We start from the raw sequence: 17,352 nt of genomic DNA, 5'->3' as shown, positions 1-17,352 counted from the left end.
TGGCTCAGGGTCCTTTTTTCTGCTTCTACAGTACGGCACCAAGTTGTGTTTGATCTCCCACGCTTCTTCCACCCTTGAAGGGGCCAATGAAGTGCTGACTTGATGATTGAATTGGCCTCTCTTCTCATCACGTGTCTTTGGATAAATTTCTTGATCTGGTACTTTACTTCAAGTTCCTTAGAAGTAAATAGCCTTTGGTTTAATAAGAGACGATAACAATTCACTAATCTGCCTTACAACAGTGAAAAACCATTTTGCAGTAAGTCTTAATTCAATTAAACTTTACCATCGGATAGTTTGTCAGTTCACTGGAAGTGCAGTGTTAAATTTCATCCTACGAGAATATTGCATACAAAGACGATGTGATAATTAATTTTCCCCACACTGTAGATTTTAAAAATCTATGTACAGCCAGTGAGGGCGTTCTCTTTTATTCTTTAAAGTAAAAGCTTGCAAATTTCAATTCACTGAGCATATTTTAGAACTGTGCTCATCCATCCACACTGGAATATCTTTGGAAAATTGAGCTGGGGTGGACAGCACAGCCTTCGATCCAAGTAACATACACCCAAAAGCTGTACTGCGGATGTTCTGCCCATGGCAAAATTGTTTCCTAACTTTTCTGTCTGAATGTGTGCTATGTGCTTCTACTGGTATAGAATGAATTGTGTTACATTCAACTTGATTCACCTATAAAATACCAGAGGTGCTGTTTCTCATGTTTTTAATCTTGTTTTGTATTGCAGATGACGAGATGATAAATGTGCAGATAGTCTGTGCCTGGTGCCAGAAGCTGGGAATTAAGCGTTATTCCCTGAGCATGGGGAGTGAGGTTAAAAGTTTCTGCAGTGAGAAGTGCTTTGCAGCTTGCAGGCGGGCTTATTTCAAACGTAATAAGGTAAGAGACCATAAATCTGAGCAGGTTGATTCCACTGACAGCACCCATTCGCGTCATGTGGTTTTTATGTTCACCAATGCAAATCTGATTTTAATGGAGCCAGGAAATACATCCATCATGACCACAATTTATCCTTTGAGGACTGCAGCTGTAATTCTACAATTGAACTCTCACATACATTGTTTTAGGTTTTGCTTTTCTTTTGCTGTTCTTTCTCCTCCCCCAACTGTTCCTACCCTGCATTAATGATGCTTGCCCACAAAGTCAACTCCTCCTCCAGTCTTGATGTAAATACATATGGAAAGGCTAATGTGGAGGGATCAATTTTTCAGTCATCATCCTCACCGCTCTCAATATTAACACTTCCCAGTCGATATAACTTGGATCTAGCAGAGAGAGAGAGAAATCTGTGGTGTTAACGAGTTGTGGGATCTTAACATAATGTCCTTCCATTTAATCATGCACTTCTTAGAGTAGCTGAATGAGGAAGCTGTTCAAAACCTCACTTAATTGCAAGTCAAGCCATGTTGTTTGATTCTACTATCATATCCTTATTCAGCATCAGAATTTGGCAATTAATGTTATTAACCTGTAAACATTTGGTTTTCTTCAAGCTGTGAAGGATACTCTGTGCTCAAATAAGTTTTAAATTTGTGAATGCAAACGTTAGGGTCTAATGAGCACCAGAGCATTGATTTTGATCTTGTCATCATTCCCAACTATCTTGCTTGCTGAGCTGTTAAGTTCAAGGAATGAATCTGTCTTTCACGCTTCTTTGATAAGCGTTGAAGGAAATACTGATGCCTTCCTCGAAAGAATCGGCCTTGTATAAAGAGAGAAGTGAACTCTACGATTACTTTGATTTGCTGTGGAGGTGTTGGTTTAAATTTACTTTAATTTCTTGTAGCTTGTGTAAACAGCCTGTAGATGTAACGTTAACGGAACTTCAGGAAAATAGCGAAGTAATAATGAATATAAATGAGAAATTCTTGCATTAGTCCTTGCTAATATTTATTTGGGAGACTTCATGGTCGTCAACTGGTCTGTGTTGGATCAAGGAGCTCAGATTCTGTCAGAACAAAATCATGAAATCAAGGTTTTGTCTTCTAAACGTCAAGTTGTTCGTCTTGAACTACTTTTGATTCAACTTTAAGCTGCAGGTGTTGAATGAGATGAGAGTGCAGCTTCAGGTTGATTGTGGTTACAGATTTTGTTCACACACTAAGTCACTCTTGTCAGTGCCTGTAGTGGAGGTGTGAAGTATGAATCCTTTGGTCTTCCCTGTGTTGATATCTAATCACTGAATGGAAAATTTATTCGATTATTTCCTTTTAAATTACAACACAACATGATGATATGAATGTCTATTTTCTTCAGTACATGCTGCTTGTATCTTGGTTTTATAATGGTTTGTACGTTGTTTCAAAGAATGTAAGAGTCATGAATGAGAAATCATTGAGGCTGCCTGTTATCATTTCCGCATGTGAATATTTTTCTTGGGGTAGATTGACACTTGATGAATGGGCGATGTTAGTGAAGTAATGCTTCCAGTGACTGCTGTCGGCAGTGTAATAGTTCTGTCTGGTAGTTTGCTCTCGATAATTTATCATATCACATTGTGCAATCTAGCTATGAAAATTATTGTGTATTTAGAAAATTTTGAAGTAAAATCGGTTTATTCTCCTGAAATGCCACCTCTCTTGAGCTAGATACTTCAGTGATAATATTGCAAGTTACGTTTGCTCTTAGTATAAAACTGGATAGGGTTGTGAAGAGGATGCAAAGAGAATCCAAGGTAACTTGGACTGAGAGAGTAAGAAAATAATGGCAGAGGTATTGTATGGATAGATTTTAACACTAAAAGCAGAAGTGTTCTTAAAATGTAATAGATTGGCAAATGATGTACAAAGGGATCTCTGTGTTCCTGTACTCCAGGGTCAGTGTACTGTATATAAAGAATAATTCAGGACTGTAGATATGTAAATTGTAAGAAATTTCCCAGGCACCCACCAAAGCAGAGCTGTGTAAAATCAGGGAGCACAGAAGAAGGTTGAGGCCTGGAGCAGGTCAGCCATGCTTGCATCGAACATCTGAGCAGGTTTTATTTTATTCAGAGATGCGGTGTGGAACAGGTCCTTCTGGCCTAACGAGGGCACCGCCCAGCAAGCCTAATCACAGGACAATTCGTTGATTACCAATTAACCTACTAACCGGTGCATCTTTGGAACGTGGGAAAGGAAGAAACTGCAGCACCCGGAGGAAACCCACGCGCTCGCGGGAAGGAGGTACCAAAGTGTCGGAATTGAAATCCGAACTCCGAAGCCCCGGCCTGTAATAGCGTCGAGCTGGCCGCTGCCCTGCCGTGGCGCCCCGCGTGGCCTGTTTCTGCTAATTTAGTGTTCCCGTGCACAAGGCCTGAGTTGAAGGGCGCAACGAATAATCTGACACATTTCTTTCCAGCACTGTGAAATGTCTGTTTTAAACTGGCTGATGATATTTGCATTCAAACAGAGTTGTGTGCCACCTGGTCCAGGCTGTACAGCGAAAGCTGCAAGTCCATCTTCGCGGCAGCTATCCACAGCAACACATCACTTTTGATTTTCTGAATGGCGTGCATTTCAGTGCATCTGAATGTTAACACTGCTTTTGGTTGTTTCTAGAGTGGTGAAGGAAGGGTAAGGGGAACCGGCTTGCAGTACTTTGATTTTTCATCCAGTGGGGCAGGAGCAATGAGCTTCATGGGGTCCTTCAGTGCTGTAAACTTCTCAGCTCAGCTGAAGGTTGGATGAAAAGTATGATTTTTCAGTTTTTTTTTCCTGGGCTGACATTCAAAGCACACTGAGCAGGTGTCCAGAAGCAACCAGCACGAGGAGCATTCACTTCCATCTGTAGCTGTCTCAAAATGAAATAAAATGCCCACAAGGTACCCTAATGTCATGCTTTGTAAAAGGAAATTCAACAACGATCTGCAGATGATCTAAAATAAAAAAAAATAAGGTGCAGGAAACTCTGCTGGCCAAGCAGAATCTGTGGACCAATATTCTCAATAGGACTGGCAAAGAGAAATTAGTGTCGTCTAACCTGTAGGGCATGACCACAGCTCTGCTATAAGCAACACAATGCAGTCAGAAAAGTATAATCTGCTTCTGGAATCGACATTAGCCCATTTGGTCTCACCCTATCAGAAACATTCCCTTTATTCTTCCTTTCCTTTCCCCACTTCGTCTGCAACTGAAAACCAATGAACTTTCTACCTTTACCAGATTTAACAGAAGCTCTTGGACCTGGCACACAGACTGTTTCGCTTTCCACCAATGTTGCCTGACCTGCTGAGTGTTTATAGCATTCTCGGTTCTAATTACGATGAGGTATTGTAACGCGCAAACTAAAAATGCGAGACGTACGGATTTTAAAGTTTGTCAACCAGCAGAATACCTTTTCAAATGTAATGTAAGAAGTTGCTATAGCATTTATTTATTTATTTATTGAGATACAGCACACACCACCCAGCGGGCCCCAATTTAACCCTATCCTAATCACAGGATAATGACCAATTAACCTACCTACTGGAACATCGTTGGACTGTGGGAGGAAACCGGAGCACCCAGAGGAAACTCATGCGGTCACAGGGAGAACGTACAAACTCCTTACAGACCGCAGCGGGAATTGAACCTGGGTCACTGGCACTGTAAAGCGTTGTGCTAACTATTACGCTACCATGCCACCCCCATTGAAGTATGCACACAACAAATTCCCGTGAACACTGATATAATAACACCAGATAACTCTCTCCTTTCTGATTGAGAGAGGCTGTCCTTATCAGAAATTTACCTTGAAGTGTTTTGCATCTGTCTTGGAAATCTTTGAAAATCCCGTGAAAGACGTTACATGCAAGTGTGAAGTGTGTAGTACTCCCTAAGTACAGTGATAGAGCATTGCTCATACAATTGGGCTGAAGTGTTTGGAGCTGGCTTTGTTCCATAAACCTTTGGCTTGCTGTACTTGTAGAAGTTTGGATGTATAAAGCTAACTTATCTGGCACATCTGAGCTACACAGTTGGCATGAATGAGTAGTGCCTAAGGACCTGTTTCTGTGCTCTATTAAAGGTTCAAAGGTTCATTTATTGTCAACTCAGAGATTTGCCTTCTCCAGGCAGTCACAAAACAGAGAAAGAGCATGGAAGTCATTCAGTGAGAAGCATCAAACTCCCACCGCCCCCCCGCACTAAAAGTACGGCTTCCCAATCATCAACCCCCAAACCCCCTCCTCCACACAAAACACAGCAAGAACATCAACCCCTCCCTCAGACAAAAAGACTAACAGAACGCAACAAGAACATCAACCTCCAAACCCCTCCCCTTGCATAACCAAACGGAAAGGAGTAGGTGAAAAAACACAGAATATAAAAACCATAAGTCTGAAAAAGTCCACAGTACATAAACACAGTCGTCCAAACGCAGAGCCACAAAATATCCTCCGATATTCATTGAAAGAGAAAGACACTTCACGGGGCAGAGGCCTACCCACCTGCCACAGCGAGCCACACAGCGGTAGGCTACTCACAGACGAGCCAAGCAGTCGGCACTGAACTCTCGCTTGCCTTCCGCACTTGCTTCGATGCCTTAATCTTCCTCGACACTTTAATTGGCGAAATGGACTTGAACATTGACTTGTGTCTCACCTCTAAGTTTCTTCTCACCAAGGCCGTCCGGGTATGCGCTCGCTTCCCAGAATCATCTCGGAGGCAGCAAAGCTCATGGTCACTCAGTTGATCTCTAAACTGTAAAGCACAGGCGCTAACAGTCCCAGAAACACACTTAAGATGAAAAACGTACGTAAGAGAAGTAAAATAGACATTTTTGTGTGTTACTAAAAAATGTCAACCAATGGAGTATTATATGCTGGCACCATCTTGGCATTGAGTGTGCGAGGTATTCAATTTCTGGTCAATTGCTGCAAGATGTGGCGGGAAAATAGAAGAAAGGCAAGATTTAACTGGGTTCATTGGCCAAATAATACACGATTAATTGCAACTTTACAATATCTGATTCCACACTTGCTTTTTGCTTCCTCAGTGTCTTTCAATGCAGGTACAAGTGAAATAGGTAGTTTATCTACAACACTGAACCAATGGTTTTTGCAAGACGTGGCTGATGAACCATGTTGACATGTTGCGGGCAGCTTACAAGACTTCTAAATATATTTATTTTGAACTACCCTCACTGCAATCTGCAGCCTGTAATTTTCCTTTAAGTAACATACTTTTGAACCATCTTAATGAACTAGCAACATCATAATCTTCTGGTGGGCTTGACTCTCAGGCATGCTTTAAGCATACAAAGGTACGGCAGCACGGCTGAAAGAGGGAGGAGTGGAGGACTCCAAGCCAAGCATGAAACTTCCTCTGCCCAGCATCTTGTTAGCAATTGTATAGTTTGCTGGAGAACAAGACTGAGGACTATTCTATTTGCCATTCCATGATCCTGACCGCAGTACGCATACTGTCAAAAGCTGACGTTAAGCAGGCTCTCCATGTATTGATTGCAGCCATCAAAAGCAGCCTACCGCAACTCCTGTTGTATATTGTCGGAAACTACAATCAGGCCTGCTCGAAGAAATCTTAACCCAATTATCAACAGCGTATTACCTGCAGCACCCGTGGTCCCAACGTACTCGACCGTTGTTATACTACAATTGGGAATGCCTAGACTGCATTTTCGGAAATCTGATCATCTGACTGTCCTCCTACCAGCTTGCAGGCAGAGCTAAAGAGCAAGGTTCCAGAGATGAGGACGACAAAGAGGTGGTCGTGGGAGGTAGAGGAGCGGCTGTGGGATTGTTTCAAGTCAGTGGACCGAGCTGTGTTCAAGGACTGTTCAGGGGATTGGAACAAATATACCATGGTTGTCACAGACTTTATAAAAACAGTCGTAGACGAGTGGGTCCCCACAAAATCATTCTGCCGGCCAGAAGCCCTGATCTGCTGAGGGGCAGATCAGTGGCGTTCAGGTCTGGTGACCAAATTAAATACAAGAGTCCAGGTGCAATTTCACATGCGAAGTGACAATTCTGGACCAAATTGAATTGCTGAAGGATGCTCGACAACTGTGGCAGAGCTTGAATAATACCACTTCCTACAAAGTGAAAACAAGTGACCTAGATGACAATAAGACTTCATTCCCAGATGAGCTCAATGCCCTTTATACCCATTTTGACCATCAAAACGTGGAGGCACTTTCACAAACTCCCACAGCCTCTGAGGCTGACATGAAAGTATCCTTCATGAGGGTGAACCCAAGGAAAGCATTTGGCTCAGATGGCGTACCTGGCCGAGTACTAAAGACCTGTGCTGATCAACTGGCTGGAGTGTTCACTGATATCCTTAACCTCTCACTTTGGCAGTGTGAGGTATCCACCTTTTCAATGTGCTTCAATTGTACTCGTGCCTAGCCATAATGTGGTAAGCTGTATCAGTAACTATCATTCAGTAGCACTTACATCCACTGTGATGAAGTGCTTTGAGAGATTGGTGATGAAACATATCAACTTCTGCCTGAGAAGCACCTTGGAATCATTCCAGTTTGTCTACTGTCACAGCAGGTCAACAGCAAATGCCATTTCATTGGCTTTTCACTCAACTCTTGAACATCTGGGCAGTGAAGATGCACACATCAGAATGTTCTTCATTGATTACAGCTTGGTGTTTAATACCATTATCCACTCAAAATTAATCAATATGTTCCAAGAAACATTGCCATAGAAAAGCAGGACCCATAATCAACGATCCTCATCACCCAGGCCATGCTCTGTTCTAGCTGCTGCCATCAGGCAGAAGGTACAAGAGCCTCAGGACTTGCACCACCGGGTTCAAGAACAGCTACTACCTCTCAACCATCAGCCTTTTGAAACAGAGAGGATAGCTTCACTTATCTTCACTCACTGAACTGATCCCACAACCTATGGACTCTCGTTGAAGGACTCTTCATCTCTTGTTCTCAATATTTATTGCTTATTATACTATCATTATTTTCTCTTTTGTATTTATGGTTTGTTGTCTTACATATTCGTTGTATGTCATGTTGGGAACAATCTTTCATTGATTCTATTGTATTAATTGTATTTCTGTGAATGCCCACAAGTAAATTAATTCCAGGATTATAAATGGTGACAAATATATTTAAACTTACTTTGAACTTTGCCCATGGCTGTCTCTCCTCTCTGACAATACTAGGATCAGGACAGGCATCTTGGTGATATCAGGGGAAGTAGTAGGATAACTTAAAGTAATGAATGAAAGCATCTGGTTTGTTTTCACCTCATGTTGTAACTCTCAATCTTAGTTAAGTGGATAATAATCAAAACATTTTCCATCGAGCTTGGTGTAAGCAGCAACACTGACTGCGGTTATGCCATTTTAGCAAACAAAGACTGGAATCACATTACTGAGAACGTCAAAGCCATTGAATTTGTGTTGACTGACGTGACTTTTGTGGTCAATTTATTTAATGCTGGTATCAGCAGAGCTAAAAGAAAAATCGGATTAAGTGGTTTTAAATCCCCAGATATTGTTTAGGATAGGTTGTTGTTAAAGGAAAATAAGCTTGTCTCCATTGTGTTAAGATTCCTCAAATTACCATTTTGAAGGTAACTTTGGGGAGTGGGTGTGATTGGGTGCTGTTGCTGGCTCGACCACAGATGTTCAAATACTTGGATTGTAAGTGAAACCTCCAAGCTGCCTTTAACACAATTGCTTATTATTATCCAGTAAATGGTTACTGCAAAAAATAACAACAGAGGCCAATTAACGAATGAACTTACTCTCACACAAGCTGTGTTATTGACAATATTCCCCTCTGGACTGAAATACATTGCCATATTGCTTATGCTAATCAGTGGTTTTGAAGGAACAGCACAAATTTTCAACACCCAGCCTGCTAACGGCTCAGAATTTGTGGTCAGTCCTTAAGCAACTGTTTTTATCTTCCCAAAACTGGCTGTTGACCAATGTTAATTCAAGGTGTGGTTAAGGATGGGGGACAATGAGAGGGATGAAGGGAGCAATACAACAGCCCTGATGCCATGAAGCAGGGTGGGCAGCCAATCATTTCACCACATTCACATAAATGACAAATCAGAAAAGAAAAGACAAGATTTTAATTAGTGTTTTAAGTATTGTGCACTGCTGAATAAAGATTGAACTATACACATTATTAAGATAGAACTCCAATATCACAAGTATTCAAGGCAATTCAGGAACAGCTTCTTCCCTTCTGCCGTCTGATTCCTAAATGGACTTTGAAGCTTTGGACACTATCTCACTTTTTTTTAATATATAGTATTTCTGTTTTTGTACATCTTTTAATTTATTCAATATACGTAATTGATTTATTTGTTTATTATTATTAATTTCTTTGCTAGATTATGTATTGCATTGAACTGTTGCTGCTAAGTTAACAAATTTCATGTCACATGCCGGTGATAATAATTCTGATTCTGATTTTGATTCTTTATTTATTCCTTGTGCAGAAACTATAGCCCTTAAATTTTTACCTTTAAAAAGCTTGCTGTGTAACTGTTTGCCTTGTGATTTTAAACCCCACGCAGTCCTCATGCAAAATATAAGATTTTTCCAGTATGGTTAATTTGCAAATTCACAACAACTAGTGCGATCTCCCTTGACTGTGTTAGCCTCATTAACAGTAGCTTGGGCATCTGCATTGCAAAACCAGAACTGTCTTTAAGTTGCACACATCAAAGTTGCTGGTGAACGCAGCAGGCCAAGCAGCATCTCTAGGAAGAGGTACAGTCGACGTTTCAGGCCGAGACCCTTCGTCAGGACTAACTGATGGAAGAGTTAGTAAGAGATTTGAAAGTGGGAGGGGGAGGGGGAGATCCAAAATGATAGGAGAAGACAGGAGGGGGAGGGATGGAGCCAAGAGCTAGACAGGTGATTGGCAAAGGGGATATGAGAGGATCATGGGACAGGAGGTCCGGGAAGAAAGACAAGGGGGGGGGGAACCCAGAGGATGGGCAAGGGGTATAGTCAGAGGGACAGGGGGAGAAAAAGGAGAGTGAGAGAAAGAATGTGTGTATAAAAATAAATAACAGATGGGGTACAAGGGGGAGGTGGGGCATTAGCGGAAGTTAGAGAAGTCGATGTTCATGCCGTCAGGTTGGAGGCTACTCAGACGGAATATAAGGTGTTGTTCCTCCAACCTGAGTGTGGCTTCATCTTTACAGTAGAGGAGGCCGTGGATAGACATGTCAGAATGGGAATGGGATGTGGAATTAAAATGTGTGGCCACTGGGAGATCCTGCTTTCTCTGGCGGACAGAGCGTAGGTGTTCAGCAAAGCGGTCTCCTATTCCGTCTGGGTAGCCTCCAACCTGATGGCATGAACATCGACTTCTCTAACTTAAGCTAATGCCCCACTTCCCCCTCGTACCCCATCTGTTATTTATTTTTATACACACATTCTTTCTCTCACTCTCCTTTTTCTCCCTCTGTCCCTCTGACTATACCACTTGCCCATCCTCTGAGTTCCCCCCCCCCCCTTGTCTTTCTTCCCGGACCTCCTGTCCCATGATCCTCTCGTATCCTTTTTGCCAATCACCTGTCCAGCTCTTGGCTCCATCCCTCCCCCTCCTGTATTCTCCTATCATTTTGGATCTCCCCCTCCCCCTCCCACTTTCAAATCTCTTACTAACTCTTCCTTCAGTTAGTCCTGACGAAGGGTCTCGGCCTGAAACGTCGACTGTACCTCTTCCTAGAGATGCTGCCTGGCCTGCTGTGTTTACCAGCAACTTTGATGTGTGTTGCTTGAATTTCCAGCATCTGCAGAATTCCTGTTGTTTGCTGTCTTTAAGTTGCTCTTTGTTTCATTGTGTAACACAGCGATCATCAAAAGAGCAAATGATAGGCCTACACCCAGAGGCCACCTTATTAGACTGTGGGACGATAAGACATAGGTGCAGAATTAGGCCATTCGGCCCATTGAATCTGCTCTGCCATTCCATCATGGCTGCTTTATTATCCTTCTCCTGCCTTTTCCCAGTAACCTTTGACACCCTGATTAAACAAGAACCTATCAACCTCTGCCTTAAACATACCCAGTGATTTGGCCTGCACAGCCGTCTGTGGCAATGAATTCCACAGATTCACCATCCTTGATGGACCAAATGCCCTAATTCTGCTCCTACATCTTGTGGTCTTATGGTCTCCAGCTAAAGAAATTTTTCCTCAAATTTAAATAGGTGTCCCTCTATTCTGAGGCAGCGCCTCTTGGCCCTGGACTCCCTGACTATAGGAAACATCCTCTCCACATCCACTTTATCTAGCCCTTTCAATATTCGATGTGTTTCAATGAGATCCACCCCCCTCCCCATTCTCCTAAATTCCAGTGAGTATAGGGTCAGAGTCATCGAGTGCTTCTCATAGATTAACTTTTCATTCCTGGGATCATACGCAAGAGCTTCCTCTGAACCTTCTCCAATGCCAGGATAAGGGACCTAAAACCATTCACAATACTCCAGGGGTGGTCTGACCAAGGCCTTATAAAGCCTCAGTATTACACCCTTCCTGTTGTATTCTTGTCCTCGCGGAATGAATGCTAACATGGCATTTGCCTTCCTTATGTAACACCCTGGTTTAAGATCATGTTTTATTTCAATTATGCTGTGGGTAATTTTGTTTTTGCATATTTTCCCAATGCAGTTAGTGTTCCTTTAATTACATTATGCAATCAAGTATTTTATTTTTTCTGTTTAAAATTAAAATTCAGTTGATTAAGTTAGAATTGTTGAATTAGCCAGAAGGATTTGTCTTGTCAGCATTTTTTCCTGAGAGTGTGGGAAAAGAATGGGGGAGCCATTTTTTTTTTGCTAGAGAGAGTGTGGGATCAAAGAATGAGAAGGTAGGAAAATGGAAACAGTCTATAAATTCAGTGAAAGAACACCGTGAAATGCTTCCAGAACTCATTTGGAAGGATGGATAGTGCTGTCAGAAAATCCTCGTGCAGATAATGGTCTCACAGAGAATGTGCGGATTACTTTTTGTTAGTCAGTTAGCACACGACCTTGGAGAAAGTTTGATGCCTTGTGCTTGGACGTTGCCCAGATATTTATTTGCTTTGCTTCCACTGGGTTTTCAGGCCAAATTGTTAGGTACCATGAGTAAACAAAGTGAAGCAACTGGATTGCCTATGCAACCATGAGCTCCAATGATTTCACCAGGCCATGAGATTGATCAATACACATTGATCTGACTGTACATGTATACAAAAAACAACTATGTATACAGTCTTTGTGTCTGGGCTATATCCTCCTACATTTCCCTTCCTTATTGCTTCTACATAGCGATGGAGACATAACATAAAGATTTTTACTTCCTCATGTTGTGTGATGGATGTAAGAAATAAAATTCTAATTCAGTGATTACATGCACATTATAGACTAATATTTTAGATATATGATGGGCCCTTTTCTTTATTTTGCATTATATAGAATGATTGCTTTTGTTATAGTTTAAAATAGTTTGTCAATACAATTTCAATTTAAGTTTGTACTGGTATGAGTTAAATTATTGGTTCCTGGCCTACAGCGCGTTTGTATGGCTGTGTCAGTACTCATACATGTAACAGTTTACCTTCCCATAAAGGGACATTCAAGCTGTTACGTTTGCATTTACCCAAATCATATTTACCCTAGAAGTGTTTATTTATTGGAAATGGCCTTCTCATCATTACTCCCCATGCATTGTGGAGTTATGTTGCTATTGGCTTGTATTCACAGTAATATCTAACTCAGTATGAGGCTACAGTGAGAGGGTTACACTTACCACCAACTCAATCTACAAGTTAACCCTTTGGGAATCATGCACGAGAACTCCCTTTGCATCTCTGACCTTTTGAATTTTCTCCCCATTTAGAAAATAGCCCATGCCTGTATTCTTTTGACCGAATTGCATGACCATACATATCCCTACACTGTATTCCATCTGCCACTTCTTTGCCCATTCTCCTAATCTGTCCAAGTCCTTCTATAGACACTGCTTCTGGATCACTTCCCCCCACCATCTACCTTTGTATCGTTTGCAAACTTGCCCACAAAGTCATCCATTCCTTCATCAAAATCAGCGACATATAATGTGAAAAGAAGCAGTCCTAACACTGACCCTTGTAGCACACCACCAGTCACTGGCAGCCAACCAGAAAAGGCTCCACCTTGCCTCCTGCCAGTCAGCCAACCTTCTATCCATGCTAGTATCTTTCCTGTTAAGTAGCTTCATGTATGGCACCTTGACAAAAGCCTTCTGAAAATCCAAATAAGCAACATCCACTGACTCTCCTTTGTCTACCCTGCCTGTTATTTCCTCAAAGAATTCCAACAAATTTGACAGGCAAAATTTTGGCTTAAGAAAACCATGTTGACTCTGGCCTATTTTGTCATGTGCCTCCAAGTACCCCAAAACATCATCCTTAATAATGGACTCCAACAGCTTTCTTCACTGAACTCAGGCTAAGTGGTGTATAATTTTGTTTCTTCTGCCTCCCTCTCTTCTTAAAGAGTGGAGTGACATTTGCAATTTTTCAGACCTTTGGAACCATTCCAGAACCTAGTGATTCTTGAAAGATCATTAATACCTCCTCAACCTCTTTAGCTATCTCCTTCAGAATCTTAGGGTATAGTTCATTTGGTCCAGATGACTTATTAGCCTTCAGACTTTTCAGCTTTCCCGCCACATTCTCTTTAGTAATAGCAACAACACTCACTTCTGCCCCCTGACGCTCATGCATTTCAGGCATTCTGCTAGTGTCTTCCACAATGAAGACTGTACAGAATACTTATTCTGCTTGTCCGCCATCTCTTTGCCTCCATTACTACCTTTCCAGTGCCATCTTCCAGAGGTCTGATCTCTCTTTTACTCTTTATATATGTATCTGAAAAACTTTTTTTAAAACTTTATTTTTATTGTTTTGCCAATAACAGAACAACCAGGATAAAATCAAACAGACAGACAGGGTCATCATATGTGAAGTAAAATCCGTATCTTGTAATAGAAAAAAATGAATAGAGAAATGGGTTACATTGCTGTATCAAGGTTAACCAAACTCTTATGTTCATAATTGTCCTTCAAAGTCTCAGGGGACCTTAAGATCCATGACTTTAAATGCATTCTGCAGGTTCCCTCATAGGAAGAACTAAAACAAAGTTCTTCAAACCAAATAAATGTACCGTGAAGAAGTCATTTCAGGTTCAAATAAAATGTCCAATTTTCCTAGTATCTTTCAAATTTTTTAGTGGCATGTTTCAGGGAGACAGTCAATTGTTCCATAACTTAAATTTCTTGAACTATTTCTATCCATTTCAGGACTGTAGGAGACTCTTTGCTTAGCCATTTCCTGGTTATTGCTTTCTTACTGACTGCTAGTAGTATTTGTAACAAATATCTTTCATGCTTTTTGAGCCCATTTGGTACATTACCCAAATAAATAACATTAAAGTCAAAATTAATCTCTGGGGGGGGGATTATTGACCTTCTCTCTGTTACCACATCTAACCAATAAGACAAAATCTTTGGACACTCCCAGAAAATATGAAAATGATCAGCCAACATATTATCACACATTCTCCAACATTGACCGTGTTCAGGTCTGTTACTTTGTAACTTTATTATAAAAAATCTTAAGGTATTCTTCCAGGTGAATTCCCTCCACAGACCTGAGCTTGAAGTAGTCGAATGTGTTCTGCATATGTTTAACGAATCATCTTCTGTCAATTTTATGTTGGCTTCTTTCTCCCATTTTGATTTAACATACTTTGTGGAGAGACCCCTGTTAGATTGTAAAATCGAGTAAATCCTGGTTATCAGTTTCTTTTTAATATTACCTTTATACACATCAGTGAATATATTAATCAGACTTAACCCTTTCTCTCCAATGGTTTTAATATTTTTATTAAAATATTGTCTTAGTTGAAGATATCTAAAGAAGTTTAGTTTCTCTCAGTGTTACGTTTCTGTGAGTTGTTGAAAGAACTCCAGACCTTTAATGGAGGATATTGTACAGTATGAGGGATTCCCTTACTTGTCCAATGTGTAAATCTACCATCCAATTGTGCTGGAAGGAATTCTGTGTCATGTGCCACCCAACGTAGTATTCTTATATTTCTTTCAAATTTTGGGTCTTTAAATTCTTTATACCAAATGTTTAGAGGGACTGTTGTCCACTTAGTCAGTTTATTTAAATGCTTCTTTTGGAGTGTTTTATCCCCCAGTAAAGATGGGAGAGGGATATTTATTAGACTTTGTTCTAAATCCTTCCACTTTGCCTCACTATTAGGGTCACACCAACAGACCAGACTGTGCAGCTGTGCTGCTCTATAATAGTCTTCAAAGCAAGGCACAGCAAATCCTCCTTTATCCTTAGGCAGCTGTAATGTCTGAAATCTAATTCTTGGTTTCTGTTTTCCCCAAATAAATGTTGAAATCATTATTTTCCATTCATTAAATTGCTAAAAGGTACTTCAACAGGCAATGATTGAAAAAGAAAGCGCAATCTAGGTATTACATTCATCTTTATGGCTTCTATTCGATTATACATGTTCATTGGCAGCAATGACCATCTATTTAAGTCTGCCTTAATATCAGCTGTTATGGGAATATAATTATGTTCGTAGATAGTAGACGAGTCTTCAGGTATTTGCACTCCTAGGTATTTAATAATATCACCTTTCCATTTGAATTTACTCATTCTGTAAATGTTTTCTTGTGGTTCGTCATTAAAATTTAAAGTTTGGGTTTTATGTAAATTTAACTTATAGCCAGGGTAGGAACTGAATTCTTTCAGCAGGGATAATAATTTAGGTAAACCTGCATTGGGACTGGTAAGAGTCACGAGAATGTCATCCGCATACAGACAAATCTTATATTCTGTATCTCTGATGAGTACACCTGTTATAATCTTGTCTTCTCTAATTGCCTGGGCCAATGGCTCGATAAAAAGAGCGAAAAGCATGGGGCTTAGTTGGCACCCTTGTCGACATCCCCTTTCAAGAAATATTGTCCATCTCACATTGTCCTGGATTTGCCTACTTTTTCCAAAACTTGTTTGATCTGTGTCAATTAGATCTGAATTATATTTTCCAATCTTTTTACAAATATTGGTACAAATAACCTATAATCTAGGTTTAGAACAGATATGGGCCTGTAGGAACTGCATTCAGTCTGATTCTTACCACTTTTAGGAACTACTGAAATTATTGCTTGATTCCAGGACAACAGAGTCTCCCCTCCTCCGAGAACATAATTAAAACATTTCTTAAGTATTGGTGTTATTATCTTTCTGAAAGTTTTGTACCATTCTGCTGGATAGCCATCAGCACCTGAGATTTTATTTGTTTTTAATGCTGATATAGCCTTACCTATTTCTTCTTCTGTTATCTCCTGGGTTATTAGTTTATTTTGCTCTGTTCCTACCCATGGTAAGTCTAAGGACGTTAAGAAATTAGATATGTCTGCTAACTCTGCAGCTTTGGGTTGAGCGTATAACATTGTGTAGTACGTTTCGAAAGATTTTTGAATGTCTTCCAATTTGTGAAGCATCTTATTAACCTGTGGGGTCTTTCACCCTATGCATTGATCTCTCAGCCTGTTGTTTACGTAATCTCCATGCAAGTAATTTCTTAGATTTGGGACCATTCTCACAGAAATTTTGTTTAACAAATTTAGTTCTCTTCTCAACTTCACTTTCATAAATATTATTTAGAGTTTGTTTTGTATCCAAAATTTGATTCAAGACATTACTGTCATTATACTCCATATGTTTACTCTCCAAAAATAGTAATTTTTCAATAAGATCCTTGATTTGTTTCTCATTTTCCTTTTTCTTCTGAGCTGACCACTTTGAGTTTACCCCCTAATAACAGCTTTTGCAGCATCCCACAGAGTGCTGGGGGACACCGTTCCATTATCATTATATATCATATAATCTTCAAACTCTTTCTTTAGGTATTTTAAACATAGGGGATCATTGCAAAGACTGATATTAAGTCTCCACAAGGTACCTTTGGTTTTGTTGTCTAAATGTAATGTTAAGTAAACCCCTGCATGGCCAGAGATGTCTCTTACCCCTATATCGCATTTTATAATTCTGTGTCTCTCTGAATTAAACATTTTTAAAAAATCTATTCTTGAGTACACGGAGTGGTGGTGAGAAAAAAAGGTGAACAGTCTATCAAGTGGGTGTAACTGTCTCCATATATCTATCATGCCTATTTCTTTGAGCAGTTTCTTGACATGTAATGTTTCCAGGTTGATCTTTTTTGTTCTATTTGAGGAGTCCGGGGAAGGATGTAATTGAATATTGCAGCCCCCCCCCCCCACATATTACCACACCAGATGTTTCCATAGCTATCATAGTAAAAACCTTCTTAATCAGCTGTTTATCATTTCATGG

General features: G+C 40.4%; 1 protein-coding gene across 7 annotated transcripts in view; it reads left to right on the top strand.

Moving 5' to 3' along the window:
* Nucleotides 1-17,352, top strand: part of sobpa (sine oculis binding protein homolog (Drosophila) a) — a 320,652-nt gene that overhangs the window by 176,222 nt on the left and 127,078 nt on the right. For all 7 annotated transcript variants that reach the window (XM_063040814.1, XM_063040816.1, XM_063040815.1 and 4 more), the window contains exon 4: nt 747-898. In XM_063040814.1, the coding sequence (XP_062896884.1) occupies nt 747-898 (152 nt within the window). The remainder of the gene's footprint in view (nt 1-746; nt 899-17,352) is intronic.

Source organism: Mobula hypostoma, chromosome 2 (assembly GCF_963921235.1).
Source record: "Mobula hypostoma chromosome 2, sMobHyp1.1, whole genome shotgun sequence".
Taxonomy (NCBI): Eukaryota; Metazoa; Chordata; class Chondrichthyes; order Myliobatiformes; family Myliobatidae; genus Mobula; species Mobula hypostoma.
Note: the sequence above shows the minus strand (reverse complement) of the source record. Positions and strands in the feature narration are given on the sequence as shown.